The sequence below is a fragment of the Bidens hawaiensis genome, unplaced genomic scaffold (assembly GCF_021521415.1).
Source record: "Bidens hawaiensis isolate Kalapana, Puna unplaced genomic scaffold, B.hawaiensis_p1.1 tig00032904_1, whole genome shotgun sequence".
Classification (NCBI taxonomy): domain Eukaryota; kingdom Viridiplantae; phylum Streptophyta; class Magnoliopsida; order Asterales; family Asteraceae; genus Bidens; species Bidens hawaiensis.
This window is the reverse complement of record NW_027495639.1, coordinates 205,446-222,836: the sequence shown is the minus strand read 5'-3', so window position 1 is coordinate 222,836 and position 17,391 is coordinate 205,446. Positions and strand designations below refer to the sequence as shown.

The following is a 17,391-nucleotide window of genomic DNA, read 5'->3' as shown; positions in this document are numbered from 1 at the left end:
ATAGAATATTTTATAAAGATACGAATGAATCAGATCAATAATTATGCCCTGACGCCACCCCGGGCCCGTTCGAAATATTTCCAGTATTGCCAAAGGGGTATGTTCACCGAGCCAGAGAAAAAAATCAGCACTAGATCTGATAAGAGATTCGGTCTTGGAGACTTCCATACAATATTTTTTAAATCTATGAAATAATCGGATAAACATATATGCCCTGACGACACTCCAGGGCCCGTTCGAAATTTTGCCAGTGTTGCCAAAGTGGTAAGCTCACTGAGCCAGAGAAAAAACTGAGTATGGGTTGAACCACTGAATCGGATCAGAAATTCGGTTTTAAAGACTTCCATACAATATTTTATACACATACGAAATAATCTGATCAATATTTATGCCCTGACGCCACCGCGGGGTTCGTTCGAAATTTTGCCAGTATTGCCTAAGGGGTATGCTCACTGAGCCGAAGAAAAGACTGAGTATGGGTCCAACCACTTAATCAAATCAGAAATTCAGTCTTGGAGACTTCCATACAATATTTTATACACATAAGAAAGAATCAAATAAATAATTATGCCCTGACGCCACCCAGGGGTGCGTTTGAAATTTAACTCCCAAATAACCCCTTAGTATAATGAAAATTTAACTCCTTATACCCCAAACAATTGATTAATTTTTATCTTAATTAACATATTTTAAATAACATAAGCAATTGTTAAGGTGAAGAGGACACAACCCGAAAGGCCGAAACCACCTGCCAGACAATCAATCCAATTCACAGCCAACAACTCATCACTTTCCCAACACTCGTCAAACCGTTTCCCCTGCACACAACCACAAGCCTCTCACTCTCTCTTCTCCACCCGTCACAGGTAGAGGTGGGCAAACAAACCGGTTAACCCAACCGACCCGAAAATTAAACCGAAACCGATTATGTAGAAACCGGTTTGGAACCGATTGAAACCGCAGGTTCGGAACCGGTTTGTAGTTTCTCCACCAAAACCGGTTAACCAAACCGAAACCGGTCAAAACCCGAACCGAAACCGAAACCAATCATAAACCGGTTTTGACTTTTGTTGACCAAACCGAACCGGTTTTAATCCAAACTGGTTTTGAGTTTTAAACCGATTTGTGCACCTCTAGTCACGGATGGTAACAAGCGTTAAATGAAAATGGAGTGGGCGGTGACGGACTACCCGCATAGAATTACCCGCTACCATCCCTACCTACCTACCTACCTGACAAAAAATAATAATTTTACCGTTCTTATTATTATCTCACTGGGAATCCAATAATAATAATAATAATAATAATTCAATGGAAGACTCTTCTTCTTCTTCACCTTCACCTTCACACTCACACTCACTATCATCCAAAAAGCGTGGTCGTCCACCAAAAACCACCACCGAAGACACGATGAAAGACAGAGCCACGGCAAACAAGAAGCCTTCAGCTGCAGTTGACGACAAGTACGAGAACTGGAAGTCCGTTGTGCCTATTCTCTACGACTGGCTCGCTAATCATAACCTTGTCTGGCCTTCTCTATCCTGCCGGTATAAATAAGATTATTCTTACCGAAACCCTAATTATACACAATATGCTGAGTTGATTTGTGATAGTTGTTGCTAATTGTTGGATTTAAGTGGTTTTTTAGCTACGAAACCCTAACTATTCGAAATGTTGACTTGATTTGTGATGATTGTTAGATTTAAGCGTACGAAACACTAATTATTCGAAATGTTAGAGTGATTGTTTGTAATTGATCGATTCAAGCAGCTTTTAAGCTACGATCCGGTTACAGGTTACAAAACCATAAATATTCAGTTTGTTGAGTTGATTTGTGATAATTGTTAGGTTTAAGCGCTTTTTTTTATATACAAACTGGTTATGAAATTCTAATTATCCAAAATGTTGAGTTTCTGGTTGATAATTGTTAGTTTCAAGCAGTCTTTAGTTATGATCTGGTTAAAAACCCTAGGTTCGATACTGATTGGTTAGTTTCATTGTTTTGGTGATCGATTGTTACTTATTTTGCGAAATAACTTCGTCAGGTCTTCTCTGTTTTGTCGGTATGCAGTTGTTTCTTCATTAAACCCCTAATTGCTCAATATGTCGAGTTGATTTGTGATAGTGGTTAGATTTAAGCTGTTTTTTAGTTGCAATTTGGTTACGAAACCTTATTTTTACAAAATGTTTAGTTGATTTGTGATAATTGTTAGATTTAAGCAGCTTTTTAGCTAAGATCTAGTTACAAAACCCTAGGTTAGTTGCTAATTGATTTGTTTCATGGTCGTACGGATCATTTTGGTGATCCATTGTTCATATAAAGCCACTTACTTTGTGAAATAACTAGTTTGACCTTTATTTTCCCGGTTTGCAATTATTTGTTCATTAAACATTAATTCTTCAAAATGTTGAGTTGATTTCTGATAATTGATCAATTTACGCAGTTTTTTTAACTACGATTTGGCTATGAAACCCTAGGTTCACTACTGATTGAGTTGTTACAAAACCCTAGGTTAGCTGCTAATTGATATGTTTTACTGTCGTACGGATCATTTTGGTGATTGATTGTTCATATAAACCTACTTACATTGTGAAATTACTAGTTTAACCTTTATTTTGCCGGTTTGCGATTATTCGTTCACTAGACGCTAATTCTTCAAAATGTGGAGTTGATTTTTGATAATTGATCAATTAACGCAGTTTTTTAGCTACGATTTGGCTGTCAAACCCTAGGTTCACTACTGATTGATTTGTTTTTCGGTCATATGGATCATTTTGGTGATCGATTGTTCATATAAGAATAGTTTGTGAAATACTCTAAAATGTCGAGTTGATTGTTGCTAATTGATTGATTTAAGTCCTTTTTAAGTTTCAATCTGGTTAAAAGCCCTAGATTGGCTACTGATTGTTTTTGTTTCATGGTCGTACAGATCATTTTGGTGATTAATTTTTTATATAAGCGTACTTACTTTTCAAAATGCTACTGATGTTGAGAAAATTATCTAGGAATTAACTCTCCTTTTATGTGAATAGTTGGGGCCCACTTTTGGAGCAATCAAAGAACAAGAACAGGCAGCGATTGTATCTTTCTGAACAGGCAAGAAAGCATTTCGTTTATTTGTTTCTGGTTTATTCGGTTGTTGGTTGTGATTATTTTGATTAATGTCTCCAAATTAGGCCTTTTGGTGTGTTAATTTCTACTATGTATATGATCTAAATTCTGGTATTGACTTCTGATGTGATGCTTTGACGCCATGTGCTTCTTCTTCAGACTGATGGAAGTGTTCCAAATACACTAGTTATAGCAAATTGTGATGTAGTGAAGCCAAAAGTTGCTGCAGCTGAACACATATCTCAGGTAAATAATAACTTTTTCCCATCTGTTTTAATTTTCCGATTAATACTTATGTGACATCTTGGTATTTCAGTTCAACGAGGAAGCCCGATCTCCATTTGTAAAGAAGTACAAAACTATAATTCATCCTGGAGAGGTAACAATCTTCTTACACAATTGGTATAACTAATTTTTGTAAACAATTTACTTTTGTGACAATTTGTGTGTGATGTTATTTCTTGTTTATAGTTTGTTAATGATCATTTTACAGGTTAACAGAATCAGTGAATTGCCACAAAACAAGAACATAGTTGCCACACATACTGACTGCCCAGAGGTTACAAAATGATTATCCTTGCATGTTTTTATGACACATTTTGCAATTTCATGTGAACTTTTTAATGTTCTTACATGTTTATTTAAATCAGGTTCTTATTTGGGATATTGAAACCCAACCTAATCGTCATGCTGTTCTTGGAGTTGCTGAATCTCATGCTGATTTGGTGTGTTCACTTTCACTTATAAGACCCTTCTTTTTTCAGTTTTTTGCATTAACAGTTTGACACGATACTCCAAAATTTTTTGTTACAAATAAAAATAGAAATTTTTTTCAACTTGACTTAATTTAACAAGTGAGATTTGGTTAAGGTTTATTGATTGTTAGTTCAGCTTGAATCTAGTTTCAGTTATAATCATTATTTAACAATATCTTGTTTATTGTTAAATCATACTACCATGGTTTAAAAAGGCGTTCCGAGGTGCGCCTCGAGGCTTACGCCTCGGCAGCCTCGGTAGAAAAACGCCTTAGAGGCTTAGCCTCATAAGGGTATACTGAAACCTAAGCCTCGACCTTTGTGAGGCGGTCCGAGGCGGTGAGGCGTCAAGGCGAGGCGGTGAGGCTTAAGCCTCACAGGAAGTTGTAAAATATGCCAAATTTTTTTATTTCTTGGACTTTTTTTTGTTGAATATGGTATTAATAAAGCTACAAGGCACTTATCGACTTCCGACGGCTAATTCCAGCGCCGAAAGCATGCCGGAAACCTACCGAAAATTAAGAAGAGTGGCTGCAGGAATAAGTAGAAGCTGCATGAAGAAGCGTTTTAGCCTTTTAGGTTTAATAAAGTATCAGTATTTTAAAATTTAACCTTCTATCTAACACAAGTTTACATTTAGTCTCTAAAAGTTGTAAACTTTTACATAAAAAGTGTAAAATTAGTGTGTGTACCTTAACATTTAGCCCGTTTATCTTCACTAGTTTATACTCGATCCATAAACTTATAAAATTTTACATAAAACTTATAAAACTAACATTATTTATTTAGATTATATATACATTTTTTATTTTTTAGTATTAAAAGTGTGATTTTTATAGATTATATATATATATTTTTATTTTTTTTAATTATGTTTCGAGGCTTACGCCTCGGTCCGCCTCAAGGCTTACGCCTCGAGAGTCTAACAGAAAACGCCTCGAGGCTCGTTTCCGCCTTTTTAAACCTTGCATACTACCTATCACAAGACAATCCTCACCATTAGTTATTAGATGGATTGGATAAATTATAAATATGTATTCTGTTGAACCTGAAATACTTTTCATGATTGGCCAAAATAGCCACAAGAATATCTTGGCTGTTCCTTCACTATTTTATTTGCTAACCACCAAGCAATTATTTGACCGTGATATTCTTTTGTTTAGCTAGTAAATAGACCTCATATATTTAGTTTTATGGCAGTCGTGTCATAAAATAACTTTCTTTTTTTGGCAGGTGCTCACAGGACATGCTGACAATGCAGAATTTGCTCTTGCAATGTGCCCGACTGAACCTTATGTACTCTCAGGAGGTTAGACGATTGTAATGTATAGGGACAGTGTATATATAGGCTACATATGTATTTAGAAGTTTTCATAGGCAAGCTAATTATAAAACCATTATTAAGGGTGCCCAAGTATCAATTTGTTTTCTTCTATACTGGATTTCAACAAAATTAACTTGCTGGAAATTTGTTAAATGCTTTTAAATATAGGTTTATTTTATACACACCCTTATAAACTTATGGATCATCATATTCATAAATACCAAAACTGAACTTGCATATATCATATATACCATTTTTAAATGGATTTTTAGTTTATGACTATTTTACCTTGTCAAATCTAATATCTTTCTAATCTTATTTGAATTTTGTAAATATGTTTGTTGCTTAAATCACGTTTTAAAAACTCCTCGTAATAAAAAAAGGTTTCATGTTTCCATACAAATGTAATTAAAGTGATGTTATTTACTTATTTTATTTAATCGTAAGTTGCTGGAAAAATTTTTTAGTTTTTTTCATGATCTATTATGGAAGAAAATCCAGAAATAAAACTAAGTTTCTTTTTTTTTGTTGTTGTAATTTACGTTTGAGAGAAATTACGACACTTTAATTACATTTGTATAAAAATGGAATTATTTTTATGTACGAATAGTTTATAAACAGTGATATACGCTACTATATACACACAAATTTAAAATAGGATTAAATAGGTTTATATTTGAGAAGGGTAAAATAACAAACTAAAATCCATTTAAAAAGGATATATGTGATATTTGAAGTTTAGTTTGGTATGTATGACATTTTCATAAGTTTATAAGGGTATATATATTGAATTCATTCAAAATTTTAAGTTTGAGAAAAATACGGGTAGAATGGTCATATTATGAATTGCTTTTAAAGAAACGGGTAGATATGATATTTTAACTAGTTTAGAGGGGTATATGTATGATATCTGAAGTTTGGGTTGGGTATATGTATGATATCTGAAGAATGGTCATATATGTATGATCTAGAGTGGCAAAAAATAACAATAATGACTGTGAAACAACCATATTTTGATTGAGTATCAAAACACATTTGATTAAATTAAGGGAGATCTTTATCATTTTATCACTCTAGAAGTAACACACTTCAATATAGAGATATTTTTGTCATTTTACAATTTTTTGGAAATTCCTTTTGACTTAGAATGGATTGACTAAGTTAACATCTAAATATTAATTGTAATTTATACATAATAATACAGGGAAGGATAAATATGTCGTTTTATGGAGCATTCATGATCATATATCTACATTGACTGGAGAGTCAGCCAACCCACAAGGGTCAATCGTCAAAACTGCTGACAATGCTTCCCTTGGGCCACGTGGTATCTTTCAAGGGCATACCGATACGGTTGAAGATGTGCAGTTTTGTCCAACAAGGTTTGCCATATAACATCTACTTCTCTATGCTTCTAGAATCTTCTAGAATTATATTCACTTTTGACATAATCTATATGGTATTAAAAGTTAAAACATCTGTATGTTTAATGTACTCAGGAGTTCTGTAGTGTGGGAGATGATTCTTGCCTGATTTTGTGGGATGCGAGAGTTGGAACCAGCCCGATCACGAAGGTTTGTTGCGAATGTTTTGATTTTATTAATCTTATACTTACAATTATTATGAAATATATTGTTTTCTAACTTTCTGTATAATCTTATTAGGTTAAAAAAGCACACAATGCTGATGTTCACTGCGTTGATTGGAATCCTCATGATCAAAACTTTATTCTAACGGGGTATATATACAACCCGTGTTTAGTTTTTGCTTTTTTTAGTACTTTTATCAAGCCATTTTGAAATTAAAGATTATAATCAAATATGTTTTTTTTATTTTTTTTATTTTCAGGTCAGCTGACCACTCTGTTTGCATGTTTGACCGTCGAAACCTAACCTCTGATGGAGTCGGTTCTCCTGTTCATAAGTTTGAAGAACACAAAGCTCCTGTTCTATGCGTTCAGGTATTACTTTTTTATAAATTTATAACATCATTTTTTTTCAACTTTACCAAACTGAAATTGTACGTATGCTGCAGTGGTGTCCAGACAAGTCTTCCGTGTTCGGGAGTTCAGCAGAGGATGGTTGTGTAAATATCTGGGATTACAAACAGGTAGAGTCTCTATAAAATAAAGTTTTGTTTTAGTTTCAAACTTAAAACATACAAGCCACTTTTTTTCATAAATATCTGGCTATTGTAAAAGTTTATATTTCATTATTCATATTATTATGTTGCAGGCTGGTAAACAGACAGAAGACGGGGCTCCAAACGCTGCTCCAGGGTTGTTCTTTAAACATTGTGGACACAGGTTTAAACCCAATATTCTATACTAGTTTTATTTTAGGGTTGTCTGAATTTAGGTTCTTAGTTTTAAAGTTTATGCTTCATGATTCTCGCTTCCGAGGACCCTAAATGTTCCTCAGTATTTTCTAAAACTAAGTTAGGTTGTATAACTACTATAGATGCGTGGGTCTGTAAACAAACCAAACGTTCATGAATGATGAACCATTCAGCGTAAGTTTGTTTTTGTCCGTTTCTTTAATCAACGGACGAACATGTAATCATGTATATAGTTTTTTGTTTATTTAGGTAAACAAACGAACCTGAACGCGTGTCATATTCATTCGTTTGTATACGTTCATTTAAGTTCTTTTGTTAATATATTTATTAAAACTTTTTGGCCCGTTACAATATACTCTTGTTTTATTAACGTTTTAGGCCCAATACATTTTGTTCACAAAGTTATGTTCGTTCATCTATGTTTGTTCATTCGTTTACGTTCGTGAATCGTTCATTTATATTGTTAACAAATGAATACAAACACGCTCATTTTCTTAAAACTGCGTTTGTTTAATTCGTGTTTAATCGTTTGTTTGGTTAAAGTTAAACGAATGAACATGAACATGCTCCTTTAGTGGTCGTTTAATTCTTTTACTGGCCTATGGACGGTTGACAGTGAAGTCTAATTTTTTGAAACTTTACATGAAAATCGATCTTTTGAGTTTTCATTGTTTTGAGAGAATATCTTTTCATGTTACTTTTACTAAAGTTTAGAAATTGTTTAATTAGGAAAAAAAAGCTTTGCATGAGGTCCATATAGATTCCGTAATGATTTCAAGTGTTGGTTACTATCGTCTGTGTTTGATGTAATCTAGGGACAAAGTGGTAGACTTCCATTGGAATGTTTACGATCCATGGACCATCGTGAGCGTATCAGACGACGTTGAAACCACAAGCGGTGGTGGGACCCTTCAGGTAATATTAATAATTTAATATCATACCATTCATTTGCAAGTTGCAACATTGTAATTTTTATTCAACGAAATGATTGGTTTTTAACAATGTGCGAGTTGCAGATTTGGAGAATGAGTGATTTGATATACCGACCGAGGGATGAAGTGGTACACGAGCTAGAAGAGTTCAAGGCTCATGTTGCGGGATGTGGTCCGAAGGCATAGGAAGTAACACGACTGTTTGATTTTAAGATGTTAGATGTTTGCATAGTAATATGTTGTAGAACATATGTAGGTAAGTAGGTTCGTAGGGCGAGTTTGAACTTTGAAGGAAGACTTCTGTTCCTAATGCTAATTGTCTGAGAGTTGATGAGTGCATTATTTGGTGTGAATTTATGAGCTTTAATTCATTCGATTGTGACAAAATGTTTAAACTTTTTAGGCCAGTTTTTAAAACCCCTCGTTCTAAAAGCGAAAGTTGTGGTTGACGAAAACATCGTCATGATGCCGCATCGTTCATGTTGTGATGACATTGACATGTACCATTTAGGAAAAAGTTTTCGTAATGGACGAGTCCATCGGTTATAATCGAAAAAAAAGCAAGAATAGGTTTTTCAAAAAAAAAAAAGTATTTTTCTTCATTTTTTTTTCTTTTTTTCAAGTTTCAAATTTTCTTGATTCCCATACATATAATCAACTTCTTCTTCTTCCAGTTTGTCGAGCTCGTTCAGTTTATTACTAAAAATAGGTGACGGTATTCTGCCTAAATAGTATACACCCTAAATAGTATACACAGGTAACTAATAATAAAATATTAAAGATACCAGCCATCTTTTTTTTTTAATTCTGACTTTTTAAATTCTGACACAGGGTATTTATTAGATCGAATGTACTTACGAATAGATCGATTTTGCTGTATCCAAACTAATAGCAATCCAAGCCATTTCATGAATAAAATGTGACCAATTATCCAACCAACAAAACTACTTGTTACAAAAATCGCTTTAACCTATGTCTAAATTGATATGCATTTTGTGAGAAACATTGTATTATCTTTTATTAATTCATTCGAAGTTCGAACTAGGGCCTTGGGTAATTGATCAAGATCGTTCGAGCCTCGAAGTGTGTGAGCCATGTTGTATTCGACACACATGACTTGATGACCATTTATGATATGTGGCCCACTTTTGATTTGAAAGGCATCATCAACTTATTATTGATCCAAAGTTCCAAACTATCAAAATACACCATGTCACAACACTCAAAAAGTCATTTGGTGATATCATTCTAGACTTCTAGTTATGTAAAGTTTGCATGAGGATATTAAAAGTTAAGTCATCATTATACACATGCCAGGCAAAAGATAAATACAAATTTCAATTATGCATTGCATCAAGATTTTATGCTTCAACTTTTCTAGACTCTAGTCTCAAGGCATAGGATCAATCAAACACTATAGGTCCCTCAAGTTTATCGACCAGTGACTTGGAGTCTGAAATTACGTCCAACATAGTCATGAAGAATCTTAATCTTGGAAGCACTATGCAAATTACATGCATTATATGTTATGCCATACACATCGACAATTTGGTTGAGTTGTTTTAAAAGGATTTCTTAGGTGCGACATCAATATCGGATCCAAATATCTCTATTAGCGGGGACTGAAAACTAGCCGGGTGAAAATAATCACATTAGATTATAGCAAAATTAAACTTTTATTATGAATCTATAACAAAATTTACAGAAGTTTTTAACATATTGTTTAAAAAACTGCTAATTTTTGTTATGGAAGTTTCACATAAATCACCCTTTAAATATAATACAAATCAAGTATTGATGTATATATCCAACAACTTTGAAGTAATCTTTCAAATATTTGAAGTTTTGAAACACTATATTTGTACAAAAGCATAAGGTTTCATTTACAACTACATTAAAAGGTTAAATCAATCATAATTCATATTTGGCTTCAAAGTTAATAAGGCCAGATATCATCTTGGGTCAAAATTTATTTTTCCCGATTACCAAAAACGAAAAAACTTAATCCAAAGCGGTAACAAACCCGAAAACCAAAAACCAAAATCCAGAAAAAGCGAAACCAATCGGTTTTGGAAAACCAAAAATCTACAAATTTGATTTTCAGTTCGACGTTAACCGAAATCCGCGTCGAACCGCACTTTGCACACCCATGGTGCTATTAGTGAAAATGAAATGTTTATTTTTGATAAATTTAATAAAGAGTAAACAATGGTCTTTTTAAAATCATTAAATCCATATATCAAAGGTGTGAAACAAGGTCAACTATGGTCTTTTTAAAATCATTAAATCCATATATCAAAGGTGTGAAACAAGGTCAACAATGGTCTTTTTAAAATCATTAAATCCATATATCAAAGGTGTGAAACAAGGTCAACTATGGTCTTTTTAAAATCATTAAATCCATATATCAAAGGTGTGAAACAAGGTCAACAATGGTCTTTTTAAAATCATTAAATCCATTATCCATATATCAAAGGTGTGAAACAAGGTCAACTATGGTCTTTTTAAAATCATTAAATCAATGTCTTTGTTCCTTTTAAGCCTTCAATTCATCTTCTTGATTCATTCAAATAAGATCCAATCATAAGTTTTGTTAGATCATATATATATGGATCTTACTTTTGTTTTGGATTTGATTTCCGGTCTTGGTGGAGTTGTTGTATCAGTAATAAATACAACTGCCAGCTTTAAGCCTGAACTGAGGCAACTTCAAGGCACATTACATAAAATAACCGAGATCATCAAGGACGTTGAGAAGTTGAATCAGACACTGGATCAACGATCCGACATGTTTGCTTTTATCAAAGACACTGAGAAACTTGTTCGTAAATGTTCGAGAATCAAGTGGAAATTTTGGAAGTACTTCTCTCATGCAATGAAGCTAAGACAAGCCAACAATGAGTTGTTAAGATTCTTTCAGCGTGAGGTTCAAGCGGATCAGACGCGGGATCTTAAGCAGATCCGTGTTCTTATGGAGAGTGTTTTACATATCATCAGTAGCAGTAGCAGTAGCAGTAGCAGTAGCAGTAGCAGTAGCAGTAGCAGTAGCAGAAAAAGAAAAGATCACATGCGAGATCAAATGGGGCATGAAAGAGGGAAATTAGGGTGGCCTGTTCCTGGCCTTTCTAAGGATTTCGTACCGCTTGATGAACCATTAGAGAAGCTCAAGGCTAAGGTTTTTCATGAAAGCTCGGTTGTGGTTGTTGCAGCTGCGGGTGGATTTGGAAAGACGACTTTGGTAAAAATGCTTTGCCATGATCATCAAATTAAAGGTAACAATCATATTGTACATTTGTATGGATTAAAGAAATATATATTGATTTAACTTTTGATCATAACATATAAATATATTTTGGATAGGTAAATTTCGGGAAAACATATTCTTTGTGACTGTTACAGAATCACCCAACTTTGAGCTAATCGTCAATGATCTCTTCAATCCGTTACCATCCAGTACGACGATTGTTTTTCAAGGCGAGGAAGATGCAAAAAATAAGTTGGGCGACTTTTTTCTTAAGAATGTATCAAGTCCTGTGCTTTTAGTATTAGATGATGTGTGGGATTATAATTTTATTTATAAATTTCCAGAGATCAAAGGATTCAAAATTGTGGTCACTTCTAGGACAACTTATCCCAAATTTGATGTGTTTGAGTTTGACCCTTTGAGCGACAAAGATGCCAATATTCTCTTCCGTCGCTATGCATTTACTGAAAGCGAGAACAGGCCAACAACTACTGTTAGGGAGCATCTTGTGGATCAGGTAATAAAATGTTCTGTCCTCAATTCTACAAGTGAAACCTTAATACTTAATATGAAATTAACGTGCTAAACGATTAACGTGCTAAACGTTAATTTCAATTTTAATATATATATATATATATATATATATATATATATATATATAGGATTTGGATCAAATACAAATGAAATTAACGTGCTAAACGTGAGAATCAAGTAGAGTAATTATATATACAAGTAGACTAATTATGTAATTGTAATTACATAATTACTCTACTTGTACATATAAAGACTCTACTTGATTATCACGTTTAGCACGTTAATTTCATTTGTATGTTAACCTTCCCCTATATATATATATATATAGAAAAGGGTTCAAATAAGAATAAAGAGTTTCCTGGGAATGGTAAGAACCAATAAATTTTTGACATTTGGCATTACAAATGATGGTGAAAGAACAATTCTAGGAAACTATGTCGGTTATTGGTAATTTTAAATCTCAACCATTGATTAACATGATCCAATGGCTATGATTTATTCCTAGTCTTCCTAAGAAACTACTTATTTTTAGAATAACTCTCCCATATATATATATATATATATATAATGTTTCTTTGTAGATGGTGATATGCTGTAAGAAACATCCGCTCACCCTTAGTGTGGTGGGCCGTTCCCTAAATGGAAAAGGCGAGTCAGAATGGATATATAAGCAAAAAACTTTGGCTGGTGGTGAATCAGTTCTAGATTTGTATGAAGAAATACTTGACAAACTAGAAAAAAGCTTTACAACATTGAATAAAGAACTCAAGGAATGTTATATGGACTTTGGGTTATTCCCTGGAGATCAAAAGATCCCTGCTAGCACTCTCTTAGATATGTGGGTGCATTTATACAACCATGATCATCCGGGCTTGGACACGCTCAAAATGATCTTTGAACTTTCATACAATAATCTTATCAATCTTGTGGCCACTAGGTACCCAAGTTTTCTTCTTTACTTTGCAAATATACATTGCTTATATCCTGTTGCAAATCTAATCACCATAATCATGTTTAGTGTTAGGGACAATTCCGGCGCGATAGTTAACTACTGTGACCAGCAATTTGTTACGCAACATGGTTTACTGAGGGAGCTTGCTATCCGCCTAAGTAGCAAACCAGAATTACCCGTTCCACAAAGGAAAAGATTGATTATAAATGCACCAGGAGAAGATCTGCCTGCATCAATATCGATACTCCAAGAACCCATGCAAGCCAGCATATTGTCTATTTCCACAGGTCTTGCTTTAGTCCTGTAACCTCTTAACAGTCATTAAGAGACTACCTCTTAATGATTCATAACCTGTTAATAGTTAAGAGGTAGCCTTAAGTCTGAATGCAGACTTAAGGCTACCTCTTAACTATTAAGAGGTAGTCTCTTAATAACTGTTAAGAGGCTACCAAACTACCCCTTATTTGTTTCATACATTTTGACGTGTTGATGCTTCTTATATAATGTATATTTTCAGGAGAGTTGTTCTCATCAAGATGGTGTGACATGAAATTCCCTGAAGTTAAAGTTATGGTGTTGAACTTAAAGTCAAAAACCTACACCTTACCTCACTTCATGAAGGAAATGCAAAAGTTAGAGGTTTTAAATGTCACAAACTACGGTTTATACTCATCAAACATTAAGAACTCGCATCTTCTTGGTTGTTTATCTAATCTATTAAGGATTAGACTTGAATTTGTTACGATCTCTTCACTGAATGCATCCATTTTAGCCTTAGAAAACTTGCAAAAAGTATCATTCATAATGTGCAAAATAGTCAATGCTTTCGAAACAGACCGCAGTACTAGCGGCAACTTCAAAGTCTGGCCAAGCCTAGTTGAACTTGAGATTGACTACTGTCAAGATTTAAAACGATTCCCGGGGTTGTTGTGTGACAGTGTCCACCTTAAGACTTTGAGCATCACCAACTGCAACGAGTTGATTGAAATTTCTGAAGAATTTGGTAAGTTAATCAAATTGGAAAACTTAAGTCTTCAAGCATGTACAAATCTCAAAAAGCTTCCTCAATCAATCACAAGACTTCAAGAGCTTAGCATCTTGAATATTTCGGATTGTTTATTTGACGAGTTTCCGGAAGAGATGGGGGAGCTAGGTGGTCTACGGGAAATTCGCATGAAGGGTTGTACCATAGCGGGTGAGTTGCCATCATCTATAGTGAAGCTATCTAACTTATATGTGCAATGCAATGAAGAAATGTATTATCAATGGTGCACCTTTAGCAATGTGAAGGCGGAGAAAATGGATGAAGATACGGTAGGAAACCTAATTAAAATCACCAAATGATCAAAGGCGAGCTCCTCTTGTAACGGTTATTGCTTTCTGTTTATTTTTTCTTCATATGTTATATATCAATCAATAATCAACGACATGTAGCAATTCCCACCTTGCTGGCGTGTGAAATACGAGGTCAAGAGTTCAATCCCTGCAGAATATAACATTTATGTTGGCTAATGTGGACTTGGTTGAGGATTGACCGAGTTTGTGGGAAGCGGACGTTATGGAGTTGTTGCTGGAAAAGAGTCATCAATTCAGCGTGTGTTTTATTTTGGTTTGTTTTGTTTTGTTTCAATTATAAGTATGCTAAATTTTATGCATTCTCTTTCAAGTATTGTACTTTCTTTCGGAGTTTCACTAATACACACAGAAAATCGTCCCAAAGCCTTGTTCTTTCGTGTTTATAATCTCTGATTTAAAAAACTTAGCCGTTAAAAAACACACACACATGGAGGTGCACAAATCGGGTTTTTCAAATACTCGGGTTCGGGTATGGAACCGGGTACGGGTATAACCGGGTATTGAAAAATTGGGTATTGGCAATACCCGGGTCGGGTTCGGGTCAGGGTATTGTCTCTAAAAACCATACCCTATGGAACCGGTCCGAGATTTCGGGTATTACGGGGTACCAATTGGGTCCGGTTCCGGGTATGAGTTTTGATACTGAAATGGATACTCTATCCATACCCTAAGGATAGGGTCGGGTTCGAGAATTAATAACCGGGTATAAAAAACCGATTCCGGGTATTTTTATCGGTTCGGTTTTTTTTTTCACCCCTACACGGCTACACACATTGACGGCCCATGTTTAGAGGTCAGCCCAAATAGTTGTGTGGGCTCATTTAATCCAATATGAATTGAGGTTAACCCAATAGAATAGACTCATATAGGTGTGACTTGTGAGGATGTGAGCCCATTAAACCAAATATGAATGTTATCTTCATTCACCCATTTAATTCAAGTTGGATTGATTGGTGTTTACAAGATGGAAACGTAAATCCAAAACAACTTTGGGCTAATAATGATCCAAAATATTAGGCATTGGGTGAATTTTACCTATATATGGTAGAGGTGCATACTCAAACCGGTTTGCGATTCGAAACTGGTATCCGACTAGATATGAGACTGATTGTAAAACCTGTTTGGGTGAAACCAACGCCCATCCGATCAGATCCGTCATTTTAAATATAGTTTGAGAACACATATCGGTTGAAGCTAAACAGATATCAGGTTGACAGTTTTTACCCCTTATAAACCGGTTTCTAATGCAATTCGTTTTTGGCTTAATCTGGTTTTAGAACATATCCACTGTTTGGCCCAAAATCCGGTTTAATGCATCTAGGCTCTTTTAGAGTTTTATTATTAAAGCTTGAGCAGACTCGTGGATAGCTTTTCGAGTTCAAAAATATATGTTAATTAGTAATTAGTATAATTCTATTTTAATAAATATATATAATATTAAATACAAGTTATATAAATAATAGGTTCGTTTAGTCTCATTTTAACTTGCAAGCCTAGTCAAACTCAAGATGTGAAGTTTATGCTCACGAGCATGTTCATCATGCTCAATTCAAATCTAATTTTAGAAACCCGATTTTTAGCACCTTACGAGTGACTCTGGTTGTTTGCACCCCTACTTACTAAGTATGATACACACTAAGACTCGAACACCTGATCACCCTCGGAGTTAAAAAGAAAAGGCAAATTGGAAATAAATAATCTCACCTTTTGTGTATTGGCCAATAATCATCTCTCCTTTAAAAATCACTACAAACGGTCCAACATTTCAACTATTTTTGTCTCGCTGGACCTCCGTTAAAAACACTTAGCGCCGTTAAGTTTTTTCCCGAGTTTCAAACCGATGTTTTAAGGCTTTTGATCGAAAGAATGATACGAGTCGACTTATGTAAAACTATTTTTGTATTTAAAAGGCATTAGAAGACTATTCATGTTACTATTTCCTATATAGATGATATATGTATCTAACAACTATCTTACATATTAAAAAAAAAACAAAATGAACAAGGACCTAAAATGAAGTATGGAATACATTTGGCCTAAAAGAGTAAGTAATCAAGAAAACAATGGTCCTGCCCTGCTATGTGATTCAACTTGTCTCTATGCAACTATAGCTTCCAAAATTTGCTGGCATAACCTTTTGTTTTCTACTTGGACCATTTGCCCCCACAACTTACAAATAATTGCACCTCACAAGTTTTAAGAACATCTCAACCCTACCACTATCAATAATTGTTACCCATTTCTTTATAGTATTTTATATTTTCAATGAAAAGTGTTTCTTAAGACCATAATATTATTGTGGTTATTTGATAGTTGCACAAAAATTAACTAGTTAGGTGAAAAGATCAAAGATCAAACAATATTTTTAATATAAATACTAATTGGGATATTAAGAGTTATCATTAAAAAAAATTTTGAATTGTAAATTGTTGTTGATAGAGTAGTAGACTTATATTAATAAAAAAGAAAAAAAAAGCTTCTATGGTTGAAATACTCTAATTCTGACATTGTGCTTACATATAGAATTTGGCTGGCGAAGTTTGAACAAAAATGCAGAGGCCTCAAAATTTCAGACGAAAACGTGTAAATTTAAACAACGTATAAAAATTTTCGGACGAAAACACGTAAACTTACACTATTAGGATAAAAATGGAGGGGCACCCCAGGCCATAACTAACATCCGCCCCATTCCATAAATTTACTTTTAGAAGATAATAAGATAGTTGTTTAGATGCATAAGTTCAAATATTTCAAGTATTACTTCCACCATGTCAAAAGAACAATATCGGAAAATGAGTTGACCAACAAAATAACTGCAACATGAGGACACAGATTTGGGACAACA

The 17,391-nt window shown here is 34.2% G+C and overlaps 2 protein-coding genes across 2 annotated transcripts; both read left to right on the top strand.

Moving 5' to 3' along the window:
* The first annotated feature begins 1,394 nt into the window (after positions 1-1,394).
* Positions 1,395-8,799, top strand: LOC143584296 (WD-40 repeat-containing protein MSI4-like). Its single transcript, XM_077066381.1, has 15 exons — positions 1,395-1,547; positions 3,034-3,097; positions 3,272-3,358; positions 3,429-3,491; positions 3,606-3,671; positions 3,763-3,837; positions 5,101-5,176; positions 6,396-6,572; positions 6,683-6,765; positions 6,856-6,929; positions 7,040-7,151; positions 7,226-7,300; positions 7,426-7,496; positions 8,344-8,443; positions 8,545-8,799. The coding sequence occupies exons 1-15, from the start codon at positions 1,411-1,413 to the stop codon at positions 8,644-8,646; spliced, it is 1,362 nt and encodes a 453-aa protein (XP_076922496.1). The 5' UTR covers positions 1,395-1,410; the 3' UTR covers positions 8,647-8,799.
* A 2,269-nt stretch (positions 8,800-11,068) lies between these two features.
* Positions 11,069-14,580, top strand: LOC143584313 (putative disease resistance protein At5g66900). The gene is made up of 5 exons (XM_077066394.1): positions 11,069-11,732; positions 11,821-12,221; positions 12,820-13,175; positions 13,257-13,477; positions 13,708-14,580. Exons 1-5 carry the CDS (start codon positions 11,069-11,071, stop codon positions 14,532-14,534), a joined length of 2,469 nt encoding a protein of 822 aa, XP_076922509.1. The 3' UTR covers positions 14,535-14,580.
* The last annotated feature ends 2,811 nt before the right edge of the window (positions 14,581-17,391 follow it).